This window comes from Mugil cephalus, chromosome 19 (genome assembly GCF_022458985.1).
Source record: "Mugil cephalus isolate CIBA_MC_2020 chromosome 19, CIBA_Mcephalus_1.1, whole genome shotgun sequence".
In the NCBI taxonomy this organism is placed as follows: Eukaryota; Metazoa; Chordata; class Actinopteri; order Mugiliformes; family Mugilidae; genus Mugil; species Mugil cephalus.
In genome coordinates, this window is record NC_061788.1 from 23,107,510 (window position 1) to 23,130,485 (window position 22,976).

A 22,976-nucleotide genomic window follows, 5' to 3' on the forward strand; every position below is an offset into this window, starting at 1 on the left:
TATATATATATATATATATATATATATATATACATATATATATATATATATATATATATATATATACATATATATATATATATATATATATATATATACATATATATATATATATATATATATACATATATATATATACATATATATATACATATATATATATACATATATACAAGACCAACACACTAGGGATGCAAATCACAGTAACATAAACTGATTTTGAACTCACCTTGATGTGAACATTAATAAAACTTAGTAACCAATCACACATACAGCTCCATGTTGCCCCTGTGTGATGTTCTGGGACAGGTCAGGACAGTCTGAAGACAGAGATCTCTGAGGCTGAATTCCTATAATAATAATGAAATGATTAATGAATAATGAAAAGCGCTGTGAGACAGTGACAGGTCTGTACCTATGTCTGACCACATGTCAGCTGTTCAGCTTCATTTTTTTAATGAAGCTCCGATAGTGAGCGGCTAAAATACGGGAGGATACTGTAAACCGGCGTGGATCCAGTGTGTTATCAAGGCTTGGTTGCTCTGCGGAGGCAGCAGGTCGGTTTGAGCTGCGTTCGGGCTACATTAAACCTCTTCAGGTAGTGGTTAGTGTCGGCGGCTGTTTTTGTGCTCCAGTAGGCCTATAATGGGTTCGCCTGAAACTTGCCCAGTGAGAAACGTTATGCGGTGCACAAATAAGTGCAATTAAAATGCTTTATTTTTTTAACACGTTAATTTTTGTGTTCTTTTCTGTTTAATTGAGTCCCGGCCCTAATCATAACATAATAGTTAACATATCAGCTTACTGAACTAGCAAATTTTGCAGCAGCACACTTTTCTCCATCTATGATGTCCTCACTATCCAGCAACTTAAGAACATCTGGTGAGTGGCCATGAGCATAAATGCCTCCAGGTGCTGCTGAGAGAGAGTGCTCCTGAGCCTGTCCTTGATGAATTTTAGTGTTGAAAAGCTGTTATCGTATACTACCAGTGTGACTGAAAGAGTAAGCAGGAAAGATGAGGCTTTTATTCATCCAAAACCCTCCAAGTGTTGTGAAAAGAGAACACGTTGAAAAATATAGTGAGTGAAATACAAAAGAGATGATGTTAGATCAGATGCTCAGCAATTTTATTGGATGCTTAGCCATGATGTCAACGTTGGCTCATACCACTGAGCGCCGTCCACAGACAATAATGACGTTCTTACTGCCAAACTAGCCAAAATGCGTTGTGCTAAATGTTAGCAAATAATGTTATAACATTGAGTCGTATCCCCCTAGTCATGTTGTCCTCCATACGGTGACACTGTGAGAGTTGCAGGTGTCACTGATGATAGTGCAGATGATGCTGCAGCAGAAAATATATTTGTGAATTTCTGACATCTGCTTGTAGTGCGTGCCTTTTCTTTTCTCTTAATTTTTGTGCTCACCCCTTTCATTTCGTCTCCATTTTTGCACAACTGTTTAATTGATTGACAGATGGAGAGGGAGGAGGGGGACAAACTGAAACCCTCAGCCTTCGGCTTAGCTGTGATTGGCCAACAGCCCTATGACTGACTGCCATGTAAGCCAATAATGATTAGCAAGACACTAGAGAAACTGTTAATATTGCTCATCATATTATAGGCCAGCGCTACTGCACCGAAAGTATTCTTTTTTCTCTGCCGGCCCACACTAAACCACTGGCCCACCGGGAAAACTCCCGGTATTCCCGATGGCCGGTCCGCCCCTGTGTCTGGCCATCTGTCAAGCTGAAGTGAACTTGGGTTCAGCAGCAGGACAGTTAAAACACACCAGCAAGTCCACATCTCAATGGCTGAAGAAGGAGTGACCTAGTCAAAGTCCTGATCTGAATCCTATTGAGAAGCAGTGGCATGAGCTTAAATAGACAATAGATGCTTTATTCATCCCAAACTGGGAATTTTCACCATTGCAGTAGGATCAAACTAGTCCTCCAGTTCAGTCTGTTGTCGATGGTCACTCCCTGGTATTTATACTCCTCCATCACCACCACATCCCTTCCAAGGATGCTGAGGGGCAGAGGATCTGTTCCCTTCCTCCTGAAGTCAATCACCATCTCTCTCACCAGCCCATCCCACAAATCTGTCCACCAGCCCATGTGGCCCATGTGCTGAAATTCAGTGGTATATAAAATGAACAGGAATGGAGAAAGCACAGTGCCCTGTGGGGCTCCCACACCACTCACAAGTCATGTCAGACAACACATGACTAGAGTTCGACTGGATATGGATTTTTTAGTGCTGATTCCGATTTTTTTAAATCAGTCTTGGCCGATGTCCGATGTGTGCTGATGATTTTTCTGAGCTGATACCATTTACATGATAAAAATGACACAATGCTAACAGATGTTACAAGTCTCAATTTAACCAAAAGTATAAACATTCATTGAACTCAAACAATATTTAACACTCGTATGCATACAAAATAAACAGGTAAAAAGAAGTACAGCATAAGCATTTTCCACATTCCAGCTACACACACTCTGCTAGTGGGGCAGGGGTATGTATGCTGTACGGGTCTGCAGCGTCTCCAGCAGCACAGGGCTAAAAACTCTCTGCCTCTCACCCAGTGACAGCTGGAATAGGCTCCAACCCTCTAGAAGACAAGCAGTTATAGAAGTTGATGATTTTATTCATCCCCATGGGGAAATTAAGTTGTTACAGTAGCAGGGAATAACAGTGCATAATACAAAAAATAGAATAAGATCATTGATAAAACTTTTTTATAAGCTTTCACCGTTACCTGTTTTTTCTCTCTCTCTCGTTCTCTTTCTATAGCCCCTTGGGCCAGGTGATGTTAGGGTCACATACATTTTATGAACACCATTTAGCGTTAATTATTTTGTGATGTGACTGTCTGTCACATCAGTTTCAAGTCAGTGGACAGAAATGTGATATGCAAGTAATTATTCTGATTGCAGGTGTTACATTGCAACAGCATCTCCAGCTAAGTTTCAGACAGCAGTTGAGAAAGCGGGCCTGACCTTTGATCTACCTGACGAGGTGTTGGCCTTGGAAAAGTTGCCCACCCGTTACCAGAACCTGGAGCGGAGCGTGAACTGGCGCAAAGACTGGGAGTACAGATTGATAGAGTGCATTCAGTCTGTGGCTGCAGCCAGGAAGAACAGAGGGGCATATTATTTATAAAATGTCCTATACGCTGTGTGATTACGCTTCCATATATGGGCAAGATCAGATGATCAACATTTTGTTTATCCATGCAAATTTTTAAAAGGCTTGGTCTGATGTGTCATGTTGTGTTATTTTGATCAGTCCACCATATCTTACAAGCTGATTGTACTATTTGTTTTTAATGAAAAATAAAATGTGCAATGTTATCTAGTAATTCCAGATGTCAAATACTGTAGCTTATGCTAATGACAGTATAAAATGTCTGTTGTGATTAAAGTCTGCAATATACAGGACAATATGAATGTGCATGGAAGTCTGAATATTGCAATTACAACAATAGGCATTCTTTCCAAATGACAAAGCTTAGACTAAGTGTAGTGCAGTGGAGGACAAAGAACTTTGTCACTTTGAACTAAATGATACATTTTGCTAATAAAAAAAGAACATGCATTTTCTATGGAACATGTACTTTAACATATACAGTTTTAATGGCAGTGGGGAGGTAATCTACATCAAAGAAGCTGGCTATACTAACCTATTTACAAGCAATGATTTTGTGTGAGGCGAGACCTTTGTATCTTTATCATATAGATATAGATAGTAGAAGAAATTTAAAATACTTAAGTACAGATACATAAATGTATAAATAAAATTCCATTTACAACATAATCTGACTGTGCTTTATTTGATGTTATTTATGTATTTACCTCAGGAGTTTCTGTGATAAAATTAATTTGTACAACCTGGGTGGTATATTTCTACCCTGGGATGGCACCGCAGCTCCCATAAGGGTCAGTGTACAGTGTACACTAAGAAGAAGGTTGTGGTGACCTGCTGAACTTGATGCCACCACTACACCATGTCCAAGATATATAGTACTGTGCAAAAGTTTTAGGCAGGTATGAAAAATGCTGTAAACTAAGAATGCTTTCAGACACGAAAATTATAATAGTTTATTTTCATCAATTAAAAAAATGGAGTGAATGAGCAGGGAAATCAAAACCAAATCAATATTTGGTGTGACCACCCTTTGCCACCAATTCTTCCAGGTACACTTGCACACAGTTCTTGAAGGAACTCGGCTAGTAGGCTGTTCCAAACGTCTTGGAGAACTAACCACAGATCTTCTGTGGATGTAGGCTCCCACAAATCTTTCATTGCAAAAACAGCAGTACTAGAGAGAAAATTAGTAAAATAGTCTTATATTCAATCTGATCATCTTGTATTAAGAAAAAAAAATCTGCCAAGGGGGTTAAGGTTGTTTTTTTTCTTCTTTTTTTTTTGCTTAACAAAAATTCTTAAAATAAGCACAAAGTTATAACAATAATCCCAAAGTTTTTGTCTCTGAACAAAACATAAGATGTATTTCTTTGATACGATGATTTTTTGCTTTCTTGAAATTCCTTTTTTTGCAGTGTTCTGTCTCTTCACGTAGTCCCAGACACACTCATCAAATTTATATTTAGTGGTCCTGCCATGAGCAGCAGTAGAGCTCTAATCCTAACTGACATGTTCCCCACGAGTCTTTCACACTGTGGAGGGGTAAACTTGGCCCATTCTTCTTGAACTTCTACTTTTCATTCTTTTAAATTCTTTGGTTTGTGCTTTTAAACAGACAGATAATCCACCACCAGGCCTTCTGTGTACCCTCACATTAGCAGGAGGAAGATAAAGCTGGAAACTGGACTCATCTCACCACAGAATCTTCTACCAATGAGATCAGATGCTTCTTGACAGCCTTGCAGGACCATTTTCGTCTCTGAAGAACTTTCAAATGTACTGACAGTTGTCCAGACAAAAGACACAGAAAAATGTGTCATTTAATAAAAAGCACAGCCTTCATTAGTGGATCACTGGAACCAAAATGACTCAATACTCAAATTTTTTTAATGTATTTTCATGGTTTTAAATGTGTTTTAGGATTTGTTTAGTATTTTGTCTGTGACAAAAACAAATTGCTCTTGTAGACCTAAGATTGATTCTTAATGTAACATTTCACAAATGCATGGGGTCTTCAAAATTTTGACGGTATCATGGTATAGCATGGTATTTTTTTTTTCTATGCATAATCACGCGTTCACAAGATTTTGTATTGGCTGAGAGAAGAATCAATGCAGTCGATTGGCTAAGCATCAAATCTTATTTATATACCATTTTTCCTACAAAAAATGCAACCCAAAGTGCTTCACACAAATAAAAACAAAAACATTACAACAAGAAACTAAATCAAGAACTGCCACCCCATATGTACACATACACACATATAAACACACTCACATGTGCACGCAAATAATAGATAATAAATAAATAGAAATAAAATAAATGAATAAGTTAAAACACCCTTTACACAATACAAAATAAGTTATGAAAATAAATATATGAATCATGTAAAGTAAGTCTGCATGTAAAACACTAAGAAGATAAATAAAAATTAAATGTGATATAATAGAGTTAATAAGAATTAAAATCATGTAAAAGCATGATTAAAAAGATGAGTATTGAGCCTCTTTTTAAAAGTATCAACCGTCTCTGCGGTCCTGAGGTTCTCTGGCAGGCTGTTTCACAGTCAGGGGCCATAATAACTGAATGCTGCCTCCCCATGTGTCTAACATCTAACTTGTGGTTGATTAAAAAGCTGGTACCAGAGGACCTCATGGTTCATGAGGGTTGACACGGTATAAGTAGGTCAGACAAATAAGAAGGCCCAAGACTGTTAAGACATTTAATAACTATTAAAAGAACCTTAAAATCGATCCTGAATGATTCCATGTCTCCTGATGACGAACCACACACTCAATCCCATGGGTTCCTGAGGAACAGGTATCCAGACTTATCAGAGACATATGAGATGAACCAGTTAAGAAAAGAACCCCCTCGAATTAGATGCTGCATCTCAAAGGGCTATCCCTTAATTAATTCAATTCAACCAGAGAGGCCAACCAGGTGCCTCAGTCTGTTTATTAAAATGCGATGGTCTACTGTATCAAAGGCAGCGGTTAGATCCAACAGAACCAAGACTGTGAGTTTATGGTTATCTAGGTTACACCTAATGTCATTTAAAATCTTTAAAAGGGCCTTCTCTGTAATGTGGTTCATCCTAAACCCAGATATTACTAAAATAAATAAATAAACTTTTTACTTACGACTTTTTTCTTAAATTTTTCTTAAAAATGATAAGTTGGCCAATAATGATCAAAATTGCCGGGGTCTTAATTGCTCTTCACCTCACCACCGGGGAAGGCACCTGCCTGAAGGGATCAATTCAAAATTCTGTGTGGAAATCAGATCTAAAAGGCAGGTTGTGGGCTTTGCGTGGGAGAAACCTCAACCAAGTTTTCTTACATCATCCAGGGCAAAACTCTCCAGCGTTTCCTTGAGTAAGATTATTGATCCAGGTGCGTTGAGATAAAAAACTCGACCTAAATCATTGATTGTACCTCTGAAGTGGTCTGCAAAGTCCTCACAAAGGGTGCCATTAGGTACTTTGGAGGATCTATTAAAATTTGTTTTTGTTATATGGTCAATTGTGGAGAAGATGAATTTGGGGTTGTTTTTATGTTCTGTAATTAATTTTTTGACCACTGCGCCTATGATCCTCAACGTTACCCTTTGCTTTGTGCTTTTTCAAAACAGTCTGAATAGCACATCCTGAAACACCAGTCTGCATTGATATGCGAGGGGAGGAGGGAGGGGCGAAACAACCGCATAGGTGATGATGATTGGCTAAGGTGGAGTAGGGCTTTCATGATAAGCCAATCACAGACAGTGTTCAGTTTATACACAAATCACACCCACACCCAAGTGCGAGCCGCCACTGATTGGACCGGATCGACCCGGGTTTTTCTCTCTGACTCATATCTGTCTGTTACATTCTGACTAGAGGCCTGATAGACTGGATCATTGTAGAAGCTTCAGCTCAAAAACAAGTTGTGGTCTACTCCCATAAAGACTGATCTCTGAGGGGCAGAGATTGTTGTTACTTTTTCAATCAAACAAATCAAATGTGTTGTTACATGATCGTTAATGGAAGCGCATAGGTGAACGGCGACTGTGTTTATATCCAGCTTGTATAGCGATGTCATCAGAGAAAGACGGATTTGGCAGCAGATATCGGGCTCTGTGCATGACACAGTGGTTTATTCTAATATCAACAGCCTTTAGAACAGACGTGGGCATTTTACGGACCGCGGGCCGCATACGGCTCTTTGGGCATTCCCGTCCGGCACGCGGTACGTCAGTCATGAGCACAGATGAACTGTGCATGCAATACGACTGTGTTGCTTTTATTTTGAGCCATGATGTGTTATTTACGTCATGGCACTGTTAGTTCGTCAAGAACAAAAAAAGTAAGATTGAAACAGCTTCTTGCCATCTATTAACCTTCAAAAGCCTGAACGGATCGCTGGCATCCATCAAAGCGGCCGATTTTGAATTACCGTAAGTCACAATGGTTTGCGCTATTGACAATATTCATTCTGACTGAACACTGCTTAGTTGTGCTTTTGCCTGGAAGACCTTCGTGACATCTCAAGGGTATAACTAACTTTGTTTTTACCAATTCCTCCAAACAAGTCTCTTGCTGGGGCTCCGCGATCGTTGCTCTCCAACCTGCAGCCGACAGCAGCGGTGCGTCATCATTACCGTAATGGCAGAATTTTTTTCTAGAAAGCGCAACTTGAATATTATCCATCGGGGATTACGGTAATACAGCAAGCTTCTCTTTGATGACAGACGGACATTCAGGTCTTAAAGGGGTAAACATTTATTGAGATTTATTGAGATACAGAAAATAATTCATGTAGCTATATTTTCCACCGAAGTTTTCCAAAGAGGACAAAGTTTCCAACATTCCAATGCGTTATATCCAAAACTACAGATCGATTGTGTTTCATTTTCCTCTTCAACCTACACCAAAACTCATAAATTTAAATAAATATTTACAGAATATTCTTATGTTTCTGATTACCAGTAGCAGCTTATCAACATATATAATTTACTGCTTTTTACAATGGGAGAAAATTAATATTGAGCAGAATAACGTTCAAGTTATCGTTTGGTTTGGCCCTCCAACACAGTTCAGATTTTTCATGCGGCCCCCTGTAGAAATTAATTGCCCAGCCCTGCTTTAGAAAGAGCGGGGGTTTGACGGTTCCATTCTTCAGGTCATCAACAAACTGCAACTTTATATATAATGTACGCAATGACGTATGAGGGAGGAAAAAAGCTCTCACAGTGTGAGGTCCGACCCAGGACTTTTGCCGATGTGAAAGCCTTATGTCTACCAGTTGGCAATATACATAAACAATAAAAAATATATATATATATATATATATAGTTCTGTGTAAGCACGTGTCTATACAATTCTACTCCATGCAACTGGGTTGTGAAACCTGCCAAGAAAAAATTCAAATTATTAGACATATTTAAACTTAAAAAAAGGAAGAGTAACGCAATAATTACTTTCCCTGGTGACTAATTACTTTAATAGTGGAGAAATTCAGTTACTAACTCAGTTACTTTTGGGGAGAAGTAACTAGTAACTATAACTTATTACTTTTTAAAAGTAATGTGCCCAACACTGGTCATGAAACTGTCTTCCACAAACTCACCTTGCTAGCAGAGTTTGGCTGTTGCTCATCCAGTTTTAAAGCCTCCTACACAGCTGTTTCTGTTTCAGTTAATGACTGTGTGTCAACCTATATGTGACAGTCAGTGTGTTTACATGCACAGCTTAATTGAGCTATGCTCAAAAGTCAACTTTCTGATTACAATCAGTGATGAGCATTAGCACTTGTCAGGTATAATTGGTTGATCATACACCTGACTACAATCCTGAAAAATTGCTGACTTTTTGCAAGTGTACCACTAAGAATTGATATTGGTTTGAAGACAAAAGGTAACACCAAATATTGATGTGATTTAGATTTTTCTTTTGTTTGCATTTGGTAAATTCATTTCATCTCATCTTCCGTACCGCTTAATCCTGCACTAGGGTCGTGGGGGTTCCTGGAGCCTATCCCAGCTGGCATCGGGCGAGTGGCGGGGTACATCTTGGACAGGTCGCCAGCCTGTTGCAAGGCTAACACCGAGACATACAACCATTCACACTTACACGTACACCTAGGGACAATTTAGAGTTACCAAGTCGCCTAACGAGCATGTCTTTCGAGGTGGGAGGAAGCCGGAGTCATTTGGTAAATTGATAAAAAAATATATATATCCATATTTTTGAAAGCATTCTTATTTTACTCCATTTTCCACACCTGCCAAAAACTGCACAGTACTACTGCGATAGGCACACATATGAGGCACATGGTATAATTCACAGTTGCATAGTTCAAAGCAGGCAGTTTGAAAGCAGTTCGAAAGCTGGAAAGAATTTGGCATTCCACTAATTCTGAAGAAGCTCACATAGCCTGGAAAGATAGTTTAACAACAAAAAAAACTTTTCGTAAGATCAGAACAGCATATCATTCTTCATTAATAGAAGAAAACAAGAACAACCCCAGATTTCTTTTCAGCACTGTAGCCAGGCTGACAAAGAGTCACAGCTCTGTTGAGCCATCTATTCCTTCAGCCCTCAGCAGTAATAACTTCATGAGCTTCTTTACTGATAAAATTGTTGTCATTAGAGATAAAATTCATAGCACCCTTCCATCTGTCAAAGATGTAAGTACAGTGCCATTAGAAACCTCTGTAGGACCGAGTCAATATTTGGATTCTTTCTCTCTAATTGATCTTCCTGAGCTCACTTCAGTTATTACAGCATCTAAACCATCGACTTGTCTTCTAGACCCCATCTCGCCTAAATTGCTTAAGGTTTTTTCCATTAATTAATACTTCCATATTAAATCAGATAAACTTATCTTTATTAACAGGATACGTGCCCCAGTCTTTTAAAACTGCTGTAATTAAACCACTGCTTACAAAAATAACACTCTTGACCCAGATGTTTTAGACAACTATAGGCCAATTTCCAACCTGCCTTTTATCTCTAAAGATTTAAAAAGGGTTGTTGCCAACCCGTTGGTTGATCATTTAAACGGGAATGGTTTGTTTGAAGAGTTTCAGTCAGGTTTTAGAGCTCATCATAGTACAGAAACAGCTCTGGTTAAAGTTACCAATGATCTCCTCATGGCTTCAGAAGATGGACTTGTCCTGCTAGATCTCAGTGCTGCATTTGACATTATTGATAACAGTATTCTACTACAGAGACTTGAAAATGTGATCAGGATTACAGGAACTGCACTTGACTGGTTTGAATCATATCTGTCAGACAGGTTCCAGTGTGTCCATGTAAATAACAATTCTTCTATATATACACCAAAGTAAGCTATGGAGTTCTTCAGGGTTCTGTGCTAGGACCAATATTATTCACATTATACATGCTTCCCTTAGGCAATATTATTAGAAAGCACGACATAAACTTCCATTGCTATGCAGATGATACCCAGCTATATTTATCCATCAAACCAGATGAAACCAATCAGCTGGTTAAACACCAAGCATGCCTAAACTTAGACAAAACAGAATGTGTTGTATTTGGCCCTAAATATGTCAGAGATTCATTATATAATCACCTGCTTTCATTGGATGGCATTACCATGGCCTCCAGTACTACTGTGAAAAACCTTGGTGTTATATTTAACCAGGATATGTTCTTTAATTCTCACATAAAGCAGGTGACCAGGACTGCTTTCTTTCACCCTCGTAATATCATCAAAATTGGGAACATCCTTTCTCAGAGTGATGCAGAAAAACTAGTTCATGCATTTGTGTCTTCCAGGGTGGATTATTGTAACTCATTCCTGTCTGGCTGTCCAAATAGCTCTTTAAAAAGCCTCCAATTGATTGAAAATGCAGCAGCAAGAGCACTGACAGAAAATGTCTAAAACATCTGGAATTAGCAAGAGGGATCATATAACTCCAGTTTTAGCTTCTCTTCATTGGCTCCCTTTAAAATCTGGAATTGAATTTAAAATCCTCCTCCTTACATACAAGGCCTTGAAAGGCCTAGCTCCATCATATCTGAAAGACTTCATAGCACCATACTGTCCCAACAGATCACTACGATCTCTAAGTGCAGGAGTAATTGTCGTTCCTAGAGTTTCTAAAAGTAGAATGGGAGGTAGAGCCTTCAGCTATCAGGTTCCTCTCCTATGGAACCAGCTCCCAGTTTGGGTTTCGGGAGGCAGACACAGTCTCTACGTTTAAGGTCAGGCTTAAGACTTTCCTTTTTGACAAAGCTTATAGTTAGGGCTGGACTTAACCATCCCTTAGTTGTGCTGCTATAGGCCTAGGCTGCAGGGGGACGATGCACCAAGGACATGTCCTCTCCTCTTTCTTCTCTGGCTCCTGACCTCTAATATCTTATCATTAGGGGCTACGGGGCAATAGGGGCTAAACACGCGGGCTTTGCCCCGAGCCCCTATTGTTATCCCACATGTTTCATCTTATTTTTTTTCCGTCCCTTAACTCGCCCTACAGTCCTACAGTGCTTCGAGCTGTAGGGCGAGTTATATATCAAATCGGCTCGTGCGGCTCGATCGGGATCGGTGTGCTAAAAAAACAGTTTTTCAAAGGTCTACTGCTCAGGCATACTTTCAACTACAGACTTCATTTAAACTTTAAAATGTAGACACAGGCCTTGAGTATTGGTGTATTATTATTTTCTTGTTTTGATACGTCTTATCGTTGTCAATCAATCACTATTCAATAACCATGATCTTTTTCGAAAAAAAAACTAATTTTAAAATTTTTCTATTTTCACGCTTGTCCCAGCCACAATTTACACAATAGATACGTGATTTTTTTGACAGTTGTAGACAAACTTGTTGTGTCTCTCACAATGTGCTCAGAAAAGCAGTGAGACGTACAGAATTTAAACTGTGAGCGTCTGTTCGCGTACCTCCCTGCTCTCCATTCACTCCAATGCAAAGATTTTCTGAGGAAAAGAGAAGGACCTTTGTGTTTAACTCGCGAGTGTGTACAAAATCTTTACTCCAGGAGGACAAAAATTATATCAAAGTCTTCAGGAAGGCCTTACGACGCCCACGGTCTGCTTGTTTTTCTGATAGGAGCTACTGTTTTGTCACAGTAAGTCCAAATGTGAGACCAGCGAAAAGGGGGTAAATCTCGCTCTGAGACCAGTTCATTAATCAGATGTCTCTGCTGTTAATACAGCTAATCCCTGTGTCCCACACATTTATGTTACAACAAAACACACCAACGCACACTACACAGGTAACTTTGTGATTACAGTCACACACATACATGCGCGCGGAAGCGCACCCTCTTCACCCACACACACACACACACACACTACACAGGTAACTTTGTGATTGCAGTTACACACACATGCGCGCGCAAGCACGCCCTCGTCACCCACAATGTCATTACAGTTACAGATACACACACACAAAGTGGATACACACACACAAACACACATATGCATGCGCAAGCGCGCATGCATATGTGTGTTTGTATACTGTGTTGGTATACTTTGTCACACATAGGCTAACTGTGCTAACCGTAAGCTAACTCTGCTAGCCGTGTGCTAGCTGTGCTAAATGTGGGTAAGTGTGCTGACTGTGCTAACCGTGTACTAACTGTGCTAATGTAAGCAAAGTGTGTTAATTTCCATGTTGACAGAGACGGTACCCCTGGCATTAGCTCTTGTAGCCCCTTCAAAATTTCCCAGAGGGAATTTTCTAGTTTTATTTTCTATCTCTTATGTGTGTCTCACTCTCTCCTCTCCCCCTACTTTTTCTTGTGAGGATTTCTGGTCTGGAGTGCTGAATATCTGACCTGTGGAGTTCTAAACTACATCTGTTGCCGTGGCCTCATCAATCAGCCCAGTCTTCATGATCTGGAGTGTTGTGTATCAGACCTGTGGAGCTCCATAAACTACATCTGCCCCACTCTTCATGTCCTCCTCCAGTTATCCACTCCTACCTAGATGAACAATTTACTAACCTGCCCAAGATTCCTGTTATACTCACAAACTGCCACATGAGACCATCAGCTATGTGTTATATTACTAGATCCTACATGTTTCCTTCAGCTTGATGTATGTATCTATGACAGACGTTTGTTTTAACTTGTTTCTCCTGTTCTTCTTTTCTCTCTATCTTCTCTGTTTCTACCCGGCTGGCCTTCAGCAGATGGTTCCCCCCATATGAGCTGGGTTCTGCTCAAGGTTTCTTCCTGTTAAAAGGGAGTTTTTCCTATTTGTATTGTTATTGGCGCTATATAAATAAAATTGAATTGAATATGACCAGTAATCTTTTGATCTTTTGCAAACAAGTTATCAAATTAGCTATTTAAATTAGATGTAATGAAAATGCAGACTAAAAGCTGGTATACATTTTACTTGTGTTTAGTTGAACCTGCTTGAGTTTCTTGAAAATGTTTCATCTCTTATACAAAAAGATTCCTGGTGAGATGAGACGAGAGACATCTTCAAGAAACTCATTCAAGTCCTGTAGCTTTCTGTTTTCTGTATCTTTGGGGAGACAGACATTTGGCCGGCTGTAGGGGGAGGGGCAGTAAGTATATGCATTTGTTTTTGAAAATATTGTTCTTTAAACATAATTGTATGTATTCATGTTGAAAAATTATGAATTACATCTACAAAACATTGATAAACAGGGATAAAATATTTTTATCCTGGAGGATACATTGTCAGAGGTATAACGACAGGGTAGTCACTCTCAGACATACTTATATTTTGAAGGCTTTACTCTACAGATAATCGCTTATATAAAGGTGATACATATTGATTACACTTCATTTAACTCGAAAGAAAGAGAGTGGCAGCTTCTGTAGTTTTGCAACCTGATGGTTCATCTGATTCAGATAAGGGAACCAAAAGTCTGCAGTAGTATGTACCCAGCGAACCCAAAAAATGGGTATTTGTACGAGCTGGGGTGTCCGGCTTTGTGTACTACCCTAAATGGCCACCATATCCTGGGAGATACAAACTGTAAAATGGAAAATAAAAATTATATTTTGAAAAAAAAATGTGTTATTATAGCCTATAAACATTAGAAAATAGCAATGAATTATTTTTCTAAAATATTAATATGTGCTTGCCCATTTAAGGGTTAAATGACCTGGAAACAACAGACATGTCTCGGTAGGCTTTGCTGTCATTTCCCGTGTGTCCCTCTGACCGTAGATTCTAAAACCATAGCAGCCAAACTCCAACATCGTAGGTGGCGGTATTTACACTTTCACATCAGTGCCACCAGCCAAAAATAAAAATAAATAAATAAATATATAAAAGAAGAAGAAGAAGAAGAAGAAACCAAATTTTTCCGAGGAGTCCCTGAACGTAGCACGATGCCGAAAGTGGAGAGGCAGCTAAACATGGCGGCTACAAGCTAGTTTGCGGTCAATGGTTTATCCACACAGCGCCGTCTTCTTTATTATCTTTGTCAACAGTCAGGAAATAATCTCGAACAGCAAGGACTCGCTGAACGGGTCAGTGAATGGATTTCAGCCATTCCTCTTCTTTCCAGGTTTTTATCAAGCTGCTGACCGGTAGCCTATGTTAGGGCGGTTTGTGAGTCACGGAGGACGCGAAACCTGTGTAAACTGTCAACAACAGTGGGCTGAAGACTGAGTGTGTCTGCGAGGTTTCTTCACCGTCCTCCAGGTATGTCTCACACGTAAGAAGACACCCATGACCGGATATTTCTGCGTTCAATTGTTTCTTGGTATTTGCCTTTGCAGTATCAAAACGCTTGTGTGACTGTCAGCTGACACGTTGACACTAAATTAAAATCGGTCTTCGAAGAGAGTGGCCAATTGCTGTGAAAACTGAAGTGTACGCCACTCGCCGAGCTGAAAACGCCACATTAGCCCGCACAGTCACTGTACATTAAGTGAGCGAAAGTGGAACATTGGCTACGTTATTGCAGTTTTTTAAATCTATATTTTATTACAAGTTGCTTACCATATGTTGTAGGTTGAGCATCTGTGTTTTTTGTTCTCCCTCTCATTGCTTAAAATTAATAGAAGGAAAAAAAATTGGTGCCCTCTTTACCGGCTGCAAAATGAAAATGCTACATTAATGCAACATTACACTGAAGCCTTTTTGTTCCATTACTACAAAAAATTTAAACTGTGAAAAAGTGTCAAAAATAACAGTTGTTTGATACTGTTTCTTCATACTAGGCTGTTGCCAGTTAAATACTTTTAATGTGAAGCTGCAACCATAGGGTTTAGCAATCTGTACATTCAGAGATGTATAGGTTAGGGTAATATATATATATATTAATGACCTTGTAGTGTGTTTGTCTAAACCTGTGAGCTGTCTTCAGTGGGCACTGTAAAAGGTCTTTCTCTTTTCTGGACCCTGGACTCTCTTGGTGCACCTGCCTGAACACTATTCTTTCTATGCTTCCCCTTTATTTTGTAACAACAAACAAATCAAACATAAGCTAATGTGCATATTACTGGAAACGTGTAAAAGGATACAGCCTTCAGTCAAAATATGATCATTGCTTTTACATACCGTATTTTCCGGAGTATAGAGCACACCTCAATATAAGCCGCACCCACAAAGTTTTTTTAAAAAAAAAATGGAAATGTACATATATAAGCCACACCGGGCTATAAGCCGCTGATATCTACTGAACTGATTAGTTTAACTAAACATAACTGAACTGATCAGTTTCCAAACGGTGCCTGTAACATAAAAGTGCTGATCAAACAAAACAGAAAAGTTATTGGTTTATTCATCCTCGTCCTGCGCACTGAAACCACTGAAGTTGTCTTCTTCAGTGTCAGAGTAGAACAGTCTCAGAAGAGCTTCGTCACATACCTTTTCTGTGTCTATGTCAGTGTTGCGCTCCGTGTTGCTGTCACTCCGTGGGAAAGCTGGCTGAAAATGATGCTTTTTGCATGCGGCCAGTTTTTGTGAAGGATTTATCGAAAAAAAAAAAAAGAAGAAGCCGCATCTTTGCATAAGCCGCATGGTTCAAAGCGTGGGAAAAAAGTAGCGGCTTATAGTCCAGAAAATACGGTATATAGATTAATATAAGGTGGTTATATTTATGTGAGTAATTATATTTGCATTTGGTATCATAGTGTCTCTGGAGTATATTACACTGCATTGTTGACTACATGGGGGAAAGCAGGAATGTATCATGCTCTGCTGGTGAAGGTGGAACTGTGCACACTAATCACAAATGGCTGAAGAGACCCAGACCTTAAAGAAAGTGAAGCCCCAGCCTGATGGCATTCCAGACTGGCTCTCTGGCATGTATTGATCAAATTCCAGGGTCATGTACCCTCATTTTTGAACCACCTTGAGTCAATTTGTGGTCCCAACCTTCTAGTCCTTCATCATTGTTCCAGTCCGAAAGAAACCAGCAGCTTCCTGTTGCAACAACATCAGCTATAATAACATATTTCATTTGTGATGTAATGATCTTGGGTCTTATTATGGACAATAGTGAGACTGCCCGTAGAGATGTGGTAAAAGTATCATAAGGTGGTGAAAGTCTTGCAAGACTCAACAACAACAACAAAAAATGCCACACAATCTAATATTTCATTGGACTGCCTTTAGCTTTGCTTACAGGATGCATTCACTATGGCATTGTTTTTGATAAGCTTCTGCAATGTCACATTGTATTGATGATGGGAGAGTTTTACCACTGTGAAGTGCCTTCTCCAGCACATCCCAAAGATCCTAAATGAGGTTAATTTCTGGACTCTGTGGTGGCCAATCCATGTGTGATCCATTATGTCTCATGCTTGCTGAATCACTCTTTCACTATATAAACCTGATCCTGGAAAATGCCCATGCCACCAGAGAAGAAAAATTCATGGTCCTTCAGTATATTTAGGTAGTAATCTGACTTCATTCTTTGGGCACAATGTTGCTGAACTTAGATTTCAGCAACGGCAGCAACCCCAGATCATAGCACAACCCCCACAGGCTTGTACAGTAGACACAAGGCATGATGGGCACATCACTTCATCTGTCTCTCTTCTTACACTGATGTGCCCATCAAAATGGTTCCCCAATATCCTTCCAGTTTTTAATAATGCATTGGACGGTGGTTAACCCACTTTTAGTAGTTTATGCAGTCTCCTTAGATGTTTTTTTGTGCTTGATGCTTGCCAATTACTTGACCCTTCCCAAACAGTTTAACATCTTTACCATCACCAGGGGACGTGTCTTTCAACATGGTTGTTTAAGGAATGAAAAGCTATTAATTGCATCAGTTGGGGTTAAATAACTTGTTACCTGCTGAAAGATAATTACCCATGCAGTAATTATTCTATAAAAGCCTTGTGCCTATTTGCTGAGTTAAATCCAGGAGGCAACTTTTTTTATTCCCCCTGCAGCTGCGGTACTATAAGACATAAATAATTTAACTTATTAACTTAACACAAAACTTTTCTCCATGTGACCTTCAATTGATATTGTTTTTCCCTTCTACAGGTCTCTTTTCTGTGAGCCCCTTATTACTTCTTCAACTCTGGCCCCAATCAACGATGTCATCATCACCATCAAAGCCATCTATTTCCTCCCCCTCTCTCAGATCCCAGATGCGACCGTCCGCAGTTGTGGACTCTCTGTCTGTGTCCTCCCTGTTGTCTGGGGATTTAGACGATGAGGGAGCTGTAGAAAGAGGAGGAGAAATGAGCACTGAAGTACTGGGAGACCTAGAAGTGAACCCATATGATGGTTTGCCCTTTTCTTCACGGTACTACAGCCTGCTGGAAGAGAGGCGACATTTACCTGTATGGGAGCTCAGGCAGAGTCTGCTGGAACACCTGGAGAACCACAACATGGTGCTGGTCAGTGCACCCAGTGGAGCCGGAAAAAGCACTCAGGTAACCAAGAACCAATAGGGATACAGGTAAAATAACAGGTAGTGCAATGTGATCCTTAGCTTTTCTAAAATTAAAAATGATTGTTGCAGTTATGTCAGATAAAGTTAAATGAGTAGTTTTCTGTGCAAGGTACTCAAAAGATTACAGAGAGTTAAAACTATAAGCCAAAAATTGCAGTATATCTGTGTTTAAAGTTTTATTTTAAATTCACCAATGTATCTGAAAGGCCAGTTGACCTTGCAGAGCCCAAAGACAGGATCTATACACAGTTCCCCATGCAATGATCCTTTTTGTGGACTCATGGCAAGAGCTGAGTCAAGAGTTTGGTCATAGTATAAACCTTATCCATTTTTTTCCTATAGATTGGCAGGGACCCTTCTTTCTAAAGAAACAAGTTCACTCAAACCATGCTATCTAAAATTGTGATGTAACAGTAAAATATTTTTCAGCATTACAGGCTGAATATATGTCTGTGAAGGTTCTCAGTCATCCAGGTCATGGTAATCCAAAAGGCATTGAATAAAGGCAGCTTGACTTGTAGAATTTTCTTGAAGATGTTTCACCACTCATCCGAGTCACTTCTTCAGTTCTGAAAGACTAGTGGGAAGTTGAGGTTTAAATAGGAAAACTCTGTGGGTAAACCCATCAGAAATTTGAGGGGGGACTGTGTGCCTAGACTACTTAGTCTATGAATGGTGCTCTAACGAAGCTGTTGTCAGTGGGAGCCTGGATGCTCAAGGTGTGAATGGTGTTCTTGGGGATAGACAACTGCTCTGTTTAAAGAAGGTTTTTCCACTTGCACATAGATGGCTTTCTTTACTCCTCCCTCAAACCATCTGTCCTCTCTGGCCAGGATTTTGACGTTGCTATCTTCAAAGGAGTGTCCTTTGTCCTTCAAGTGGAGGTGGACTGCTGAGTCGTAGATGGATGGATAGATGGATAGATGGATGCTTTATTAATCCCAAACTGGGAAATTTCACGGTTGCAGCAGCAAAGTACAGGCACTCAACATCATACATACTATACACACTACCAGTCAAAAGTTTTAGAACACCCTGATTTTTCCAGTTATTTATTGCAATTCAAGTCATGCAAGCCCAATGAATAGCTTGAAATGTTACAAAGGTAAGTATTGAACAGCCAGAGGTAAAAAAAAAAAAAAAAAAAAAAAGGTTCGGTTACCCAAAACTGAAAAATAATATACATTTCAGAATTATACAAAAAAAAGCCTTTTTCAGGGAACATGAGGTGGGTTAACAAATTTAAAGCTGTTCTGCAGCAATGAAGGTTGAATCAGCCTTGAAAACTGGTGCTACTAATTCCTACAGGTGTTCCAACTTTTCTTGATTACATACAACCCTCTCTGTCTGCATAAAAGCAGTGTTGGAACACACTGTTGTACCAGACCTTCATGAGCATCAGGTGAACAGTACTGTACTGCAGAAAGTAGTGTGTTGCTACAAAAATGCAGAGAAAAAGGCAATTAACAATGGAAGAGAGACAGACCATCATAACGCTTAAAAATGTAGGTCTTTCCTACAGGGAAATTGCAAAGAAAGTCAAAGTGTCAGTGAGTACAGTTTTCTTCACCATCAAAAGGCACTCAGAAACTGGGGGAAACTCTGACAGGAAGCGGTCTGGCAAACCTAAAGCCACTACTGAATGAGAGGACGTTTCTGAGAGTTAACAGCTTGTGTGATAGGCGGCTTACAGGACAACGGCTTCAAGCACAGCTTAATAGTAGTCATAGTAAGCAAGTCTCAGTTTCAACTGTGAATTGAAGACTTCGAGCTGCAGGTTTGACAGGACGAGTTGCAGCAAGAAAGCCATTGCTAAGATGTCAGAATAAGACAAAGGCTCTACTGAAGACTGGAAGAAGGTATTATGGACTGATGAATCAAAATTTCAAATCTTCGGTTCATCACGCAGGATCTTTGTACGCCAACGATGTGTGACATTAACTATCAAACATGGAGGAGGAAGTGTGATGGTCTGGGGCTGTTTTGTTGGATCCAGGTTCGGTGACTTGTACAGAGTGAGCGGCACCCTGAACCAAAACGGCTACCACAACATTCTGCAGCGCCATGCAATACCCTCTCTTATTAATTTATGCACAACAAACGTTTTGACACAGGAAAAACGTATCAAAGCTTATAACATTCCCCTGCACAGCAGCGCCATCTGGTAGGTTTGTACCGGCCCCTACTGCAAAAATGCGACTTAGTTCTGATAAAAGACACTGAGGAAAAATTACATTTTTAGAGCTCTAAAATAGCCTGAGCACTTTTATTGAAGCCTCAAATGGGATACTTTCTGACAATAACCATCCTAACTCGCCTTTTCTTGTACTCCATATTAAAATATGTGTACATTTATAAACTTTTTTCTTTTAAACTTTTTATTGTACTTTTAAAGTATTTGACCCTTAATAATAAAAAAAAACATCAGGCAAAACTAATACTTCAGTATTTACATCCGAACAGTTCAAGTTTTTCTCCTGTTTTATGTAATTGACTACTTTACTGAATAGTTGTAAATGTATTTTCTCCATTGACAAGAGTAACAATGGATTAAATACACCTCTGTTCTCAGAAAGCTTTAGAAAGCTTCAGAAGACTTCAGCTCCTGCCGATGCGTCTGACCCTATCGCTCTTCTCCCAGCACTGATGCCGGTCCATTAATTTTGCGCATTTAGCTGCCTTTACCTCAGCGTCACTCAAGTGTTTTTTTTTTCCTGTTAACTTTTCCTGGCTATTTTTTTCTTGTTGTCCTGGCCTGTCCATTCCTGCCTGGGGTAGCAAGCTAAGTTAGTGAACAGTTTGAAAGATGCTCTTATTACTCATTAATTGGCTGAGCAGCAGTCCGACCCGCTCCACCTTGACTGTGTAGTGATTGACAGTACTGCCAGGGCTCTCTGAGCCTGTCAGCCCATGATTGATTGACAATGACAAACAACACACTGCTAACCTTCTGTAGCCAATGATAAATGACTACATAATCGGCCCAGTTGGAGGGAATTTAGAAATTAAAGAAACTTGCACTGCAGCACATAGGACGTTTGATAGGCCATGTTCAAAAAAAAATAATTGAGAGAAGAAAAAAAAAACATAGTGTGGACCAGACCACCCCACATTGTGACATCGGCCCACCAGGACGATGCCCAGTATGTAAAATGGCCAGTCCACCTCCCCCTATTCTCACTGCTCGGCTTCTGCTACCATCTCTGCATGCTTAGCTCTCTTGCGCTCATTAGCCTCCTCAACTCTGTCTCTGGGACAGTGAGTTCAATAAAATACACTACCTTATCTGGTTCAGACCACAAAGCAGGTAAATGGTCTTGCTTTAGTATAGCGCTTTTCTACCCATTGGTACTCAAAGCGCTTTTACAGTCACAGACTCATCTACCCATTCACTCACACGTTCACACACCAGTGCCATGCACTGGAAACAACTGGGGGTTCAGTGTCTTGCTCAAGGACACTTCGGCATGTGGCACATTCCAGGGATCGAACTACTAAGACTTTTGGGAAATACTCTGTGGGCTGATCAGACAAAAGTTGAACTTTTTGGAAGGTGTCCCATTACATCTAACTTAAAAATAACACCGCATTTCAGAAAAAGAACATCATGCCAACAGTAAAATATGATGGTGGTAGTGTGATATTCTGGGGGCAGTTTTGCTTCAGAACCTGGAAGACTTGCTGTGATAAATGTAACCATGAACTCTGCTGTCAACCAAAAAATCCTGAAGGAGAATGTCCAGCCATCTGTTCATGACCTCAAGCTGAAGCGAACTTGGGTTCTGCAGCCGGATAATGATCCAGAACACACCAGTCCACCTGTTAATGGTTCAAGTAAGACAAAATGAAAATTTTGGAGTGGGCTAGTCAAAGTCCTGATTTGAATCCTATTGAAACACTGTGGCATGATCTTAAAAAGGCTCATGCTCAAAAACTCCTCCACAGTGCTATAGGTTATTGCAAACACTTGATTGCAGTTGTTGATGCTAAGAATGGCCCCACCAGATATTAGGTTTAGCAATCACTTTTTCACACAGGGTCATTGTAGGTTTGAATTTTGTTTCAAACTACAAAACTACAAAAACTGCATTTTGTATTTACTTGTGTTATATTTGGCTAATATTTGGATTTGTTTAATGACCTGAAACATTTAATTGTGACAAACAAGCAAAAGCATAAGAAATCAGGATGAGGTCCAACAATTTTTCACAACACTCTGTCTGTCTTTCTTTCTTATCAACCCATTTTTGTAAAGTGTCTTGAGCCAATTTCTATTGTTGTTTACATAAATAAAATTGAATTGAACTGAATATGATCTAATCTCTCACTCTGACTATGCGGTAGTCTGTGCGCCCTGCTCAAAATATCTTTGTTTTCAGCTCATAGTTTTGTCATCCTAAGCCTATTTGGTATAAAGACTTAAATAAAAATAACCTAATGTTGCATGAATTACCAAATTATTATAAGATTGCAGAGGAGCATGGAGAAATGCTTCTACTACATTTGGTATTTCTTAGAAAACCTGTGTTCTGTATAAAATGTCTGTGTGTAATCAGTCATGTCCACAACATTATATTCCTACTTCCTCCTCAGTTTTTTTTTTCTTTTCTTCATGTACTCCCTGCAGGTGCCACAGTGGTGTGTGGAGTATGCTTGGTCTTTTGAGTTTTCCCAGGGAGTTGTGTGCTGTTCACAACCTTATTCAGTTGCAGCGGTGAGTTTGGCCCTTCATGTGGCTGATGAGATGGATCTCAGCCTGGGTCTGGAGGTGGGCTACAAGGTGTCTCATGATGACAGCTGTACACCAGACACTCTGCTCAGGTTAGAATGCATGGAAAATGCATATTTTATATTTTACACCAATCAGGCATAATATTATAATCACTGACAGGAGAAGTAAATAACACTGACCATCTTGCTGGGAAACATTTAGACATGGCATTCTTGTGT

General features: G+C 39.7%; 2 protein-coding genes across 10 annotated transcripts in view; both read left to right on the forward strand.

Annotated features, from left to right (window-relative positions):
- Nucleotides 1–3,819, forward strand: part of thnsl2 (threonine synthase-like 2) — a 30,918-nt gene extending 27,099 nt beyond the window's left edge. For all 7 annotated transcript variants that reach the window (XM_047569997.1, XM_047569996.1, XM_047569998.1 and 4 more), the window contains one exon: nt 2,940–3,819. In XM_047569997.1, coding sequence (XP_047425953.1) covers nt 2,940–3,165 — 226 coding nt within the window. In that variant the 3' untranslated portion in view covers nt 3,166–3,819. The remainder of the gene's footprint in view (nt 1–2,939) is intronic.
- A 10,484-nt stretch (nt 3,820–14,303) lies between these two features.
- dqx1 (DEAQ box RNA-dependent ATPase 1) overlaps nt 14,304–22,976 on the forward strand; it is a 41,254-nt gene continuing 32,581 nt past the window's right edge. The window contains exons 1-4 of one of the 3 annotated variants that reach the window (XM_047569474.1): nt 14,305–14,809; nt 17,612–17,622; nt 17,712–18,006; nt 22,654–22,847. In XM_047569474.1, the coding sequence (XP_047425430.1) occupies nt 17,719–18,006; nt 22,654–22,847 (482 nt within the window). In that variant the 5' untranslated portion in view covers nt 14,305–14,809; nt 17,612–17,622; nt 17,712–17,718. Of the gene's footprint in view, nt 14,810–17,611; nt 18,007–22,653; nt 22,848–22,976 lie in introns of all 3 variants that reach the window. The other 2 variants (XM_047569475.1, XM_047569473.1) reach the window with 2 other exon arrangements.